The 12,971-nt window shown below is 37.8% G+C and overlaps 1 protein-coding gene across 1 annotated transcript in view; it reads left to right on the top strand.

Annotated features, from left to right (window-relative positions):
- The first annotated feature begins 1,333 nt into the window (after positions 1-1,333).
- The window catches only part of dsh (Segment polarity protein dishevelled), a 28,421-nt gene continuing 16,783 nt past the window's right edge, over positions 1,334-12,971 (top strand). Inside the window, exons 1-7 of the mRNA XM_080285311.1 lie at positions 1,334-1,500; positions 3,596-3,665; positions 4,153-4,235; positions 4,949-5,022; positions 7,794-7,859; positions 10,878-11,021; positions 11,983-12,223. Of these exons, the coding sequence (XP_080141437.1) occupies positions 1,340-1,500; positions 3,596-3,665; positions 4,153-4,235; positions 4,949-5,022; positions 7,794-7,859; positions 10,878-11,021; positions 11,983-12,223 (839 nt within the window). The 5' untranslated portion in view covers positions 1,334-1,339. The remainder of the gene's footprint in view (positions 1,501-3,595; positions 3,666-4,152; positions 4,236-4,948; positions 5,023-7,793; positions 7,860-10,877; positions 11,022-11,982; positions 12,224-12,971) is intronic.

Raw genomic sequence — 12,971 nt, 5'->3', positions numbered from 1 at the left:
AAGTTTCCTCTCAAGAACAGTTTATCTTCCTTAGGCGTGTAGTAAGATTGCGAAGCTAATTAAATTGCTCATAAAATCGCACATGCATATCAACCACTTTTTTCTACAAAGGAAAACTTGTTGCAGCACTGAACAGATTAGCTTATGACCCTGGACAGATATTCGCAGACAGTCTTAAGCTAATGTATCTGTCGTAACTTCGATTTATTTCTGCAGTAAGGACAAGGAAATTGTAGATGTTCCTGCGCCCCTTGTTCTTCCTGTAAAAGCACACCGTGGCGAAAGTAACTTGGTTGTAGAAGACCCATAAGAAATTAACAAAAATTGCAGTTAATGGTGTAAGTCTGTTAGTGAATCCCCACCCAGAAGATTCACAAACAAGTTACGATTAAACTCCATCTCGTATCCGTGATTTGCATTTGCAGGAAGGATAAGGAGGGTGTAGAATTTTGCAATTCCTCTGTTTCTGTTTAACGCGAGGGAAATATTATGTGCTTCTGTGGGAGGGAGAAGGCAAAGAAAGTGCAGAAAGTTTCCCATTTTTCTTGTTCTTCCTGCAGACAAAATATCGGTTACGAGAGGAACATTATCGTATAGAACTGACAGGAAATTGATAATAAATTTGTTAGTAAATTCGGACCCATCTTATGCAACAGCGAGAATATTACTGAGGTGCCTAACAAGAAATACCCTTAGTAAATTATTTTCTATGGATAAAATTACTTGTACAGTGCCGCAAAAGTCTGTGGGAAATACATATGGCACAAATATGCAGTCTAGCGCTTGTAGCAACAAGAAAAAAGTGACATGATTGATGTAGGGATTTCTCTTCCTAAGCGAGAAGAGGCGAGCCAACCTCACCCTTATGACAGGGGAACATAAGGATCAAGAGACAAAAACATTATTAAAGGGAATTATAAGGCCTGGCTTTAGCATTCCTCTTGCTTATACTATTTCTTCCATGATAAAAGGCCATATTTAATTGATCATGCACCTGATAACCCAAACAGTGCTATGAAATTTAATTGATTGGAAACCTTTTGTCAAGCCATGAGTTTGCTTTGGTATATCCACCCTCTTTTAAATGAAAGTTAGGGTATTACTTTTCACTCAGGTAGTCGAGAACAGTTATTTATATATTATATTCTTGTATGGTGGCTTTAATTGGTAGTTTATGTTGTTCGATATTAAAATATCAGAGTAAAATTGGTAGTGACTAGTGACAACCCCGACGTTATTGGAACGTCTTAGGAAAACATTAGGGTGGCAGCCATATTATCGGTCTGGAAGGGAGGTTTGGTGTACGCCCATCTCACCTGCCACACACATCACGCCTACCATGGAGGAGACTAAGATTATTTACCACATTGATGATGAAGAAACCCCATACTTGGTGAAAATACCTAAGGCGCCTGACAAAGTGACGTTAAGTGACTTTAAAAATGTCCTGAACCGACCAAGTTATAAATTTTTTTTCAAGTCAATGGATGACGATTTTGGGTAAGTTATGGGGAATGAATTACAGGTCTTATGAAGAAGGAAAGGTTATTGGTTTTATAAGGGGGTGTGTTAATGGGAGGGGAGTATCAGGGGAAATATAAGGGATAAGAAATGATACGACTCCTTATTCCTGATAGTGCATACATGTCAACAGAATACCATTTGGTTATTTACTGTATAATAATTTCCTGTCTGTAACCAGTATGCGACTGTAAGATTAGTAGGAAGTGTAAAATTCAGAAGGATGCTGGTTAGGTTCTTATTTAACAGAGAAGTGTTAGTATTTGATGTGGTTAATGGAGGTAATGATTGTGTGGATTTGTATGTTTGAGATGGATGCAGCTGTGTTGTTATTAGGCACAGACGGTGGTGATTATTATTTTTAGTTGTTCAGTCTTATGGATATAACTCAGACCAAATTAATGTACCGGTATAATGTAACTGAAAGCCACATACGTAGGAAAAAATAGTGTTTGGCATCTGTGGTTAGGTCAGGTTTAGTTTATGTAATACCTCTCATAGCCTACTCAGATATTGTACAGGATAATATTTACAGAAGCCACAGCTGGGATTCTAAGTATTTTGAAATGTTTTCTCTTAATATCATCATTTGCTAACACTTTTCTTCTGACATTCCCTTCGCAAATAACCAGTGGGGTTATTAGCGAGCCCCAATGGGGAATTAGTGACATCATGGAGGGGAAGGAGTTAATTAGCAATGAAAGTGTCTGAAGAAAAGTGATGGTGAGATATAAGTAGGAAAAGCATACTATTTGAACTCCAGTTTTGGCTTCTGTTTAATATTTACCCAGATACCATACGGTACTAATCACAAGGTAACCTATAGAAGAGACTTGTTAAACCTGTGTTTCCATCTCATTATTTTTGTTAGGTTTGTGAAATGCATTTTTAAAGTCATTAGTTTCACCGTTCATTCAGAAAAAAAAAGATAAAAAAAAAAAAAAAAAACTACTTTGCAGGTAGGCAAAGATATGAAAGGGGAAAAATTGCATCTCAATGTTTCATCCTCCCCACCCCTGCCACACACACAATTGTAAAAGAAATGTTAAAAGGGAAAGTTTCAAGCAGTTCGTTCCACTGGGCTTGAGAAAATATTAGGATAGCCGATGTAGAGTGGGATCTAGTGACAGAATCACTACAGTAGTGGGGCATCCTTTGCACTGGTTGCATATCTTCAGTTTGTTCTTAGTGAATATCATAAATTCTTTGTAATTATATTTGTGCTTGATCTTTTCTTAATATCTCCTGGTCCTTTTCAAAATCATAATGGATTTTGACTGCAGTACAAAAAATGGCAGGTCATTCCAATTTGCCTCTATAGTACCGGTATTCATCTGCAAAAAGTACATTTGTTTACATCAGATCATGCTCTTTCCAATAACGCTTCACATTTACAGTGGACCTGTTTCTCATAAAGTTTTAGCCCCCGTAATGAGAGCAAATTTATATATATGGCACTCCTTTTACTCTGACTGGACTTAAAACTGCCATCTCTTCATCCTGAATTCTGAGTTACAGCTACAGAATAACACTGGATTATGGTGCTGAGCTCAAAGTGCTGTGGAAAGGATGTAGAGCCATATTATTACCCCTGTCTGCCATTGAGCAGCAGTATGTGAAATAAGCTGCAAAAGCACAAAAATCTGGGCGAGGTTTAGGTAAAAAGAGTATTATCTCGTTAGTTAGGCTAAATTATTTTTCTTCAGCTTAGATCCCTCAAGTTGTTGTAGCCTTGGGTTCATTTGAAACATGAACCCAGTGCACTGCAGGCTGAGGTTAGCTTTTTGCAGTCCAGAATCCTCCATTTGGTGGATGAGGTACTGTTCTGTGTCATGGTTGCATGAAATTCAGTAAGTTATTAGTTATGATGTAGCAATGAATACTGTACAGTACTTGGTTTCTGGCGAAGTTAACCTTCTGATGCTTTTCTGTGAAGTTGTTGTATTAGTAGAATTCAACCAGTATTGACCACAAGGGCCTCATACTTTTTTTTAAGGGGGGGGGTTGGGGGGGGTATTTATAACCTCAAACATGATGTTAACTGAGATGAATACTGTATCTTTTGTCTTTACAGGGTAGTAAAAGAAGAAATAATCGATGATGATGCACCACTTCCATGTTTTAATGGCAGAGTAGTATCATGGGTGAGTATAGTGATGAAGGGTAATGTTTGCTGTAGCCTTAAGGTTATACACTGTGTGCCTGTTCCCTTTGCCAGATGGCATACAGTCTTGGCTATCTGTTGATTGATTCCCATAATGCTGGTCACTTTTGCCCTTATTTGCTGATTACTTAACTTACTAATGATGGAAGGATATTGTGCAGTAGTAGGACTTGGATGTGCATGAAAAGCCTATAACAAGAATAATAGATAATTGTGGTACTGGTAACTACTTTTCATAATTGTGGCTTTCAGAGATGAACATCCAAGTGCATATTCAATTTCCAATTACTTTTCATTATTGTTGCGAGTACATGTGCAGTGTGGTGCCATTGTTGTAAGATTTAGTGCACTTCATACTGAAAATATATACTGTATATGTTTTTTCAACTTATGGTATAAAATTTTATCCCAAATTATGGTGATTTAGTGTCGCGTATCAGGCATTACAGTGGCATATATTATTGCAGATTGTGTCAGCAGACAGTAGTGTTGTATCCGACAATGTATCACAGTGTGCTGAAGTTGAAGGAGGCCGACCACCACCTTATCAGTAAGTAACTACAGTACAGTGTTAGTATAGGAGGGGAGTATACTGTACAGTACACTAATCTGCAGTCAAATTACCTCGCTAATTTTGTTGGATTTCAAGACACTTAATTGTCCTTAAAAGCATTGACCTGTGATCATGCATACATATAGATGAGATATAGTTAAGGAAATCGTGATTGTTTTGTGTTGCCACCTGTCAAATGTTATTGTGTAGGTAGAAGTTTTATGGTTTGAATTTCTCATACTTATTAACAATTAATGGATGTAGTATATCGATCTTTCTACACTTAGTTAGGAAAGCTTATCATTACAATTGTTGCCTTGGGCTTATCTGGATGTGAACCTGGTGGATTGCCGGCTGATGTTGTCCTTCTCACGCAGGGCAACAGCATCCAATTAGAGAATGGAGTGGGATATGTGTTACCCTTTTATAACTGGCCCCAGTTACATTGTACTGTATATCGGTGCGGCCATGTGATGACCCGTTAGTTATAAAACAGCATGGCACTGTGAATATATTAATATGATTGATTTCACCAGACATCTGAGGTGAATGAAATTCTTGAGTTTCAGTAACTTTTTGAAGATTATGAACAACTTAAAGTGGAATAATGAGCAGGTGTTCTATTTTTGGTTGGAAATCAGGGATGGGATGGTGGTATTAAAAAGATGTAACTTTCATTAGCATGCTTCCTAACACATCCTCACACACAGCCATGGAGAGCCACCCAGCCAACTCGAAGACACGACTTGCACTGAGACTGAGAGTGTTGTCTCCACACGGCGAGGTGAGCATGGTGAGATATTATAGTCACACATAGTCACTTGTCATGTACATATTTCAGTCATCTGGTAGACTTAGGTCATTGCAGAATCATCTCATTTAATTTTTGTCATCATGTTTCAGTATTACTGTATATACGTGTGCTGTATAATTTTCAGTTCTGTGTGGCCAAAAACTAGCTTTATTCAACATTTATTTACATTGTAAGTTTATTGTTGGAGATGAGGTAAGGAAATTTCAAGATATAGAGGTACAGACAAGTGATCTCTCATAGCTTAATTTAAATATAGTTTTAAGGATAAGTGAGCCATAAATGTGGTATTGTAGGCGAGGCATAGTGTTATTTAGGCTATTTATATTATTTTATATTTTTTAACATTAACCCTGTCAGCCATAGCTATATTTCCTTATCTGAGTTATGGTAGGCAGTTGCCAGAATAACTGTAATCCTCATCAGACTGAAGGCGTTAATGTAGATTACATGTACCCCCTTCATTCTCAGAAGTCTCTCCTAAGCTGACTATGATTTTCAGATAGGAATCTTGAATTGATTGTTTTTAAAAGTTTAATTGGACTGATGGAATTAAAAGTCTAAAAAAGTGATGTATGTAGGATATTACAAATCTTTGCATATGGTCCTTTTAATGGTTGAACTTCTTTGCTGTTTTCATACTGAATGATACTTGGTTGTCAGGATTCCGGTAGAGCTCTAAAAGTTCATAAAGTTTGTAAGTGATGTGTGTCTTAATTTGTACTAGAAATGGATAAGGAAGAGAGGATACCAGTTGATCACATACTGTAGTATGCCTAGTGTTTTTTGCATGTAGAGTGTCAGCATGTGCTTGTGTAGTGGTCATAAGAAAGCAATACGTTGTCATCAGTAAAATGGAAAAATACATTTTAATTATTATTCAGATATTAATTTAAGTTGGTTATTGCATGTTTAACAGCAGAGAACTACTACAGTACCATATTTGCTTACTACATGTCAGGCTTGTTTACAGTATTTGATTATTATATGTCAGGCTTTGTAATGGACGCAAAGCCTGTCGTTTGCAAAAAAGGAATGAATCAAAGGCTCAGGGCCTGCAAAACTGGTCCTTTCCATTGAGAATGGAACAACAGAAATCCAGAATCAAAATCAGCTTATTTTGAAATGCCAGGACACATTAAATGCAATAGACTGCAGGTTATATACAGAAGGTAACAGTTTGAGAGTTTGCCAGTTGTGTACATGGAAGACAGACTACTGAATTCTTGCATTACAACATTGGTAGAAAAGAGAAGAATGTGTAGTTAGATGGAGTATTTGTGTCCAGCCTGATCATAGAGGAATGAAAGTCAGAGTTCAGTTTAGGAGAAACCTCATGGACTGAAAAGGTTAGAGGCAGTACTGTACTTTAACCTCTTCAGTATGGTGAAAAGTGCATTTGTCAAATTTAATACTCAGATGTACGGGAAACATGAAGCATTATTCTCCAGGGCAATCAGAGAGGGATGTGCAGAACCGTAACTGTTGTAGGTGGTGTATTTTTTAGTGAACTCTCCTCACTCACGTTACACTGATCTTTTACAGCATTAGCATGAATATATTTGAATCATCGATTTACATGAAATATTCATTGTTTTTCTTGTGCCTAGAACAGTACTGGTACAATGCTGTACTTTAATTAGGTGTGTAGGCTAGTTTTATTACCTGCTGGAATGCAGAATCGAATTTAAGAAGCTAGGAAAGGATAATGGTAACTTAATTGTGTTAAAATGCACATTAAAGGGTTTGGCCACACTTAAACAGTACCATTACATGTGATCAACAAGAGGAAACAAGGCGTAGGGAACTATCCGTCAATTTTATATTCTAGCAATAACTGTGTGACTGCCATCACTAAATACAACTCAAATAATCCACTGTGCCCTCACTGCAGTGCAACCCCCCAAACCACAGGGCGCATCTCACCTCATACATCAGACTTAATCACAGACGAACCTTCAATATAACCTCAACAAGAGACCTCTGGAAGTCACCAGTTGAAGTGGCACTAAGAGTAACATTCCATTGCTTGTTTTATCTTGTTGATCACATGTTTGAAGGAAGTGTGGCCATGCCCTTGGCTTAGATGGTACAGTACAACCTCCCAAATCTGAACATCCAATTTCTAAAAAGTTCCACTTTCCAAAACATTTCTCATGCCATAGTGAGGTATCTTTTTCTCTCCTCACACAACCAGTGCATATTTCAAGTTTATATGTGGCCAAGTATAACAACAGTTGATGAATATATTACTCATACAATAGGCTTCATTATATTTACTGTTCACAGTACGGTACTTGGTACTGTATGTTGACGGTATTTTCCTCTGGTGACCATTGTGATTCTACTTTCCAAAATATTCCATATTCTGTAAAGCCTTTGGAACCACATATTTCGAATTTGAGAATTTGTACTGTATATGGTGTTTGACATTAAAACCATTTTGTGCTGTGTTTATAGTTATCATTTGTGCTTTTTCAAGTTCAGTAGGATTGCTTGTGCATGACTGCTGTAGTGTCTTACAGTAGCGTCATTAGATGAAGTTTTTTTTTTTTTTTTTTTTTTTTTTTTTTTTTTGTAAATAATGCAGTTTACAAAATTAACTGAAGTTCCTTAATATTTTGATTATAATTTCTTGGTTTTCATTTTTCACAAAAAATTCTGAGTTAAAGGGGATTATTGATGTAATTATAATATACACAAGCCTTAGTTTACAGTCTGTTTTGTTGGTTTTTTATTTTTAGAACGACACCACAGAAGTTCGCGGCACCATAAGTATGATAAGTACAATGACCGACACTTTGGGGATCGTAAGTATTATCTCCAAGATTGATGGATAAAGAAGTGTAATATATCTTTGTTCCTACCTTCTGCAAATCTGCTCAGGTACCTTTTGCTTTCATTGTATGCATAAATGGTGTTGAGAAAATCCTCTCACTTCCTTCACCAAAAAAATTCAGATCTGATATCCAGCTGGTGCCTTTCTATTAATTGATGATATGTTACTTGGCCCATTTAGTTTGATGGCATCTCATTCTCACCACCAGCAACTTTATTAAATTGAGGAGCGACTTTGAACTGGAGGGTTTACATACCGGAACAGCCTTCAATAACCCTTTCAGGACGTCAGTGATGTAAGAAACCCATGGAAGGGCCTCATTGGGGTAGTTGCACCTTTGGTTGATGGGTCTACACTGTCAGATGGATGTGGGTTGAGCAACAACTACTAGAACTTGGTGTCTTTCCTAAGATACGGTAAACTTTCAATTATCCGTCGTTGCAATATCTGGTGTGATGTAATATCCGGCACTGCTTGCTCGGCTCTTTTAAAGCAATATCCAGTGAAATTATGCAGTATCCAGTGCTGAAATGGATCGTAACTGGTGGTTCTATGCAATATCTGGCGTTGAGGTGTATCAACTGTCTTGTAAATGGTAGCCAGCTGGTGCTATGTTACTGTAGTGTATCATTACTGTGCTTTATTGTATTTAATGCATAATTTTCATTTTTTACTCATGGGAAAGCTTTTAGGATAGAGGGTTAAGATGGAGAGTACAGTAATGCAATATCCAGCCCGACACCAGATATAGAGCTGATGGGGGGTACTACGCAATGTCCGGCATTTCACGTTATTCAACGTAGGACGTGGCTGGATTACACCGGATAATTGAGAGTTTACTGTAAATATAAGTGTCTGGAGGTAGCAAGAGTAAGCCAAACTAATGCCACATCTAGTGTCCTGTTTTAGTGTATATGTGCTACTTTGAAATGTCTGTTCAGCGTAGGAAAGACGTTTCATATTCATGCAGTATGTAACTCCTCCGTGGAGAGACAGGCTGACAAATAAGGATATAAAGGAGTGTTGTGGTGTGGATGTGGATGTGATAGGAAGTGTTTGGAGGAACACACTGAGGTGGTTTGGCCATGTGGAGAGGATGGAGGGTGAGAGACTGATGAGGAGAGTGTATGTGAGTGAGGTGGAGGAGGGGAGAGGGAGGGGGAGGCTGAAGATGAGATGGAGGGATGGAGTGAAGAGGTATATGGGAGAGGGGGGTGTGAGTTGGGAGCAGGGCAGTGAAATGGCGGGGGACAGGGCGACGTGGGGGCGATTTGTTTGTGGCCATCCCATACGGGATTGAGGCATCTGCCAATAGATAGATAGATAGTAACTCCTCCAGTTCAAAAGGTCTCTCAGAAGGTGAATAACAGTTGTTTAATGGTAGCAAGAGTAAATTATGAGATGTCATTGTAGTGAAAGGGTAGTATTTTGGGGTGCATCGCAGTGACAGTCTTTGGCACATTGCAGGTTTTATATGTTCTTTTTACCTGCTTTCGTTATATTTCTTGAAAGGGAAGGTTTTACTGGGAATAATATCCATAAAGTTTGATCCTTAATGAAGCTTTGCCCAGTGCAGGTGCTCTGTTGTAGACACCCGTGGGCTTAGCAAAGTATTTTTGGAATACAGTTGATGAAAAGTCTTAAACTGCATAAAGCTGATTCATAATGCTCATTAGTTCTTTATATATTTTGTTTAATTTATGTATTTCTTAGTTGCCGGTGCCATTGCATGCAGTGCTTAGCCCAAACACATTATCAGATGCTATGCTCATGTGGCCTTATATTCTTTGTATATTAAGTAGTGTTCGTGCCTGTGTTGGCTGATGCATATGCAACTAGTACAAAACTTTTTTTTTTTTCTACTGCATCATCAGATGTGTCTGATTATATATATATATATATATATATATAGTATTGTGGAACTTTTTCAAATAGCCTGGCAAGTTTATAGTTATTCTACCGCAAATTCTTTTTCTGCTTATTGTTTGCTGCATAAAGGTGTCACTTTATTGTAGGTGATGACATGAATCTGAGTAAACACTAATGGCTTTATTTGTGTATGATACAGGACTGGTTATATTGATGAATGATTGGGAAAAATGCTATATATTCACATGCCATAGTATACATCATTTCTGTTTTGTCTTTATTATCCTGCCGTACGATGGGAGGTCTGGATGATGATGGTGGTGATGGTGATGGTCTTTATTATTTACCTGTTTCAGATCAGATAGATCAAGATGGTGTTTCATTTTCCATTACTGTTTATGCAGTGAGTTTTATTTTTATTTTTTACTTTATATATTGGATTATGCACTGCAAAATCTGCCTTTTCATGGTACAACAATTCTAATGCATATAAAGTAGGCCCTTCATTTGAAACTTGAGTTAATGCTGTATTTAGCAAGATACCACTGGGACTAAAGAAAAAATATTATTCGCGTATTCCTAGCACGAGGTGAGTTAAATGTGACGAGAACAGATGTTGGAGCTTCCCCTTTCCTCCCACTTAACTGAAATTGGAAAATTGGATTGGGTTGGTGATGGTGATGAGTAACTGTATTGCATGGTCAGATACAGTGGGGGGATCAGGGTAGAAAGGAAGCACCAGCCACAACCTCCACTGTAGTACCATAGGAATTGCAAAGTTACATGAATACAAGTGCTGAAGTTTGGGGTTGCCAAATGCTTACGACCAGTACTTAAAGGAACATTGTATTTTAACCCCAATGATAGCCACTTTTAGTATCGCATTACAAACTACTGGAAATGTATGTGTAGTTCAGTATTTCTACACTATATAATATTCCTCCAAATTTATGGCTGCAAGGTAAGCTGAGGCACTATTAAGAAGAAATAGCATTAGATGAGTTTTGTTACATGTTGTTATAAGCTACATATTAGATTGCTGCAGGCAGTTTTATCGTTAGTAAGTTTAGGTGTATGCTTTCTGTTGTGTTATACTGTATTAAGTTTTGTTTATGCGCAGCACTGCGAATCAATGGGCATGGCAGTCGAGCACCGCGTCACCATGGTTACGAATCCTCCTCCATGATCAGCTCAGACCTCGAATCTACCAGCTTCTTTGACTCTGATGACGATGCCTCCAGCCGCATCACGGCCACAACCACAGGTATCTTCACCGCTCTGTGTGTGTGTGTGTGTGTGTGTGTGTAGCTATGTTTTGCAGGTGGCGGTTGAATTAAAGGAAAGATGGAAGTAAGCTTGTCTGTTAGTTTGTAATAAAGTTTTAATGTGCTTTACTAAATAAAGACGGAAGAATGCAGTACTGTTACTTTAAGTTTACATTATCTGTATATAATTGTACTTTAACTTGGCTTAGTATCTGTAGTGGAACTTGTAAATCCATAATGAGTAGTCTGGTTTAGGTATTTATTCGCAAGCATGCCTGAGTAAAGCATTTCATTTTACATCCACAATGTTGTTTCCTAGGCATTTTTCCCATAAAAGAGGCATTTTCTGGTCTGATACCATCTGTGTCATTTGGTTTGGTCTTTATGACAGTCAGGATTATTCCTACCGTTACAATTTAATTTGCATATAGCAGCATTTATGTACAGATTAAATTAGAAACAGTAGTTAGTTTACATCATACTTCGTTGTGGTTGCTTACAACTGGATGAGCCTTAATGATGAGGTAGAAATTAGTTTTTTTTTGGCTACTGCGAGTAGTTTAATCAGCCCTCTAATCTGATTAAACTCTGCCATCAACTGAACTGAGAGGGGTTATGGATCTTTGGCAAGTTAGATCAGATATGCTGTACATAAGATCAGTATTACTGTATACCGGTAGTACTCATCTATACTCTCCACTCTAGGTAGCAGCATTGTGTTAAAGCCCTACATATGGCACAGACAGAAAAGCAGTGTCAGCATAGATATTTCGGTTTTACTTGTGTTTTTATTAACCATGAAGTCAATATTAAGTCGTCGTCTCCAGGTGGCAACAGTGTGTCAAGGTTCCAAGCACAACATGGACAGAAAAAGTAACAGTGGGATAGACATTTCAAGTTTACTTGTGTTTTTTTTTGTAGACTTTGAAGCTAATATTACCTATGTGTTATCCATTCCAGGTAGCAGCAGTGTGTCAAGGCTTCATGCTCGACACAGACGGAAAAAGCAGCGTCGGCATCGGTTACAACCAGCCATGTCACGCACTTCATCCATCTCATCTATCACCGACTCCACAATGTCACTTAACATTATCACTGTCACACTCAACATGGACACGGTTAACTTCCTTGGCATCTCTATCGTTGGACAATCCAGCAAGGGAGGAGACGGGGGCATCTATGTAGGATCTATTATGAAGGGGTAAGGAGAAATAGTATACTCTAAAGTCAACACCAGGAGTCTTGTTATCTCTTCAGCTTTTCTCTCCATGGACTTTGAAACTCAGTTTAGCAAAGCCACAGCAAATGACACTGATGGCAGTGTTATGTGGCTAAATAAAGTTCTCAGTGTTGGTTGTGGCAGGTTCACCACATATTTTGGTCCATGAAGAGAAAAGCTGAAGAGGTGACAGAGATTTTGATGCCAAATTTACAGTATCATATTTTGGAGGCTGCATAGTGGATTTTTTTTTTTTTTTTTTGAAAATAAATGAAGATAAAGTGATGGTTATTTAGAAGGGAGGTGACTAAGTGTGCTGTGCTGGGTATTGCTGGGAGACTTGAGTTGGTGTTTTTCTTTTTCAGTTTCATTTGGAAGGAATGTATTTTGCAAGCTACAAGCCTTGATTTTTTTATTTTATTTATTCATAAAAATCTTGAGGCAGGGAAAGAAAAGAGGTGAATGTGTAAAGGAAATGGAGTTAAAGTAGCTTGAAGAAAGTCAGATGGACATGCTTATGTAACCTTAAAAGACAGAGAATAAATACCATAGATGAAAAGTCACACCAGACACTAGAGAAAGAGGGAGAGAAGCACAGACTGGTATTTCTTTGCAAAGTAACTTTTTTTTTTTCCATTTAATTATGTAGTGTCATTCTGAGGCGTGCAACCCTTAAATGTCTGGATTCATAGCATAGCTCCAGGTTCCTGAAATCTTTTTAGATAATGGC

The sequence above is a fragment of the Coenobita brevimanus genome, chromosome 105 (assembly GCF_032717465.1).
Source record: "Coenobita brevimanus isolate Jiangsu-jjx chromosome 105, ASM3271746v2, whole genome shotgun sequence".
In the NCBI taxonomy this organism is placed as follows: Eukaryota; Metazoa; Arthropoda; class Malacostraca; order Decapoda; family Coenobitidae; genus Coenobita; species Coenobita brevimanus.
Note: the sequence above shows the minus strand (reverse complement) of the source record. Positions and strands in the feature narration are given on the sequence as shown.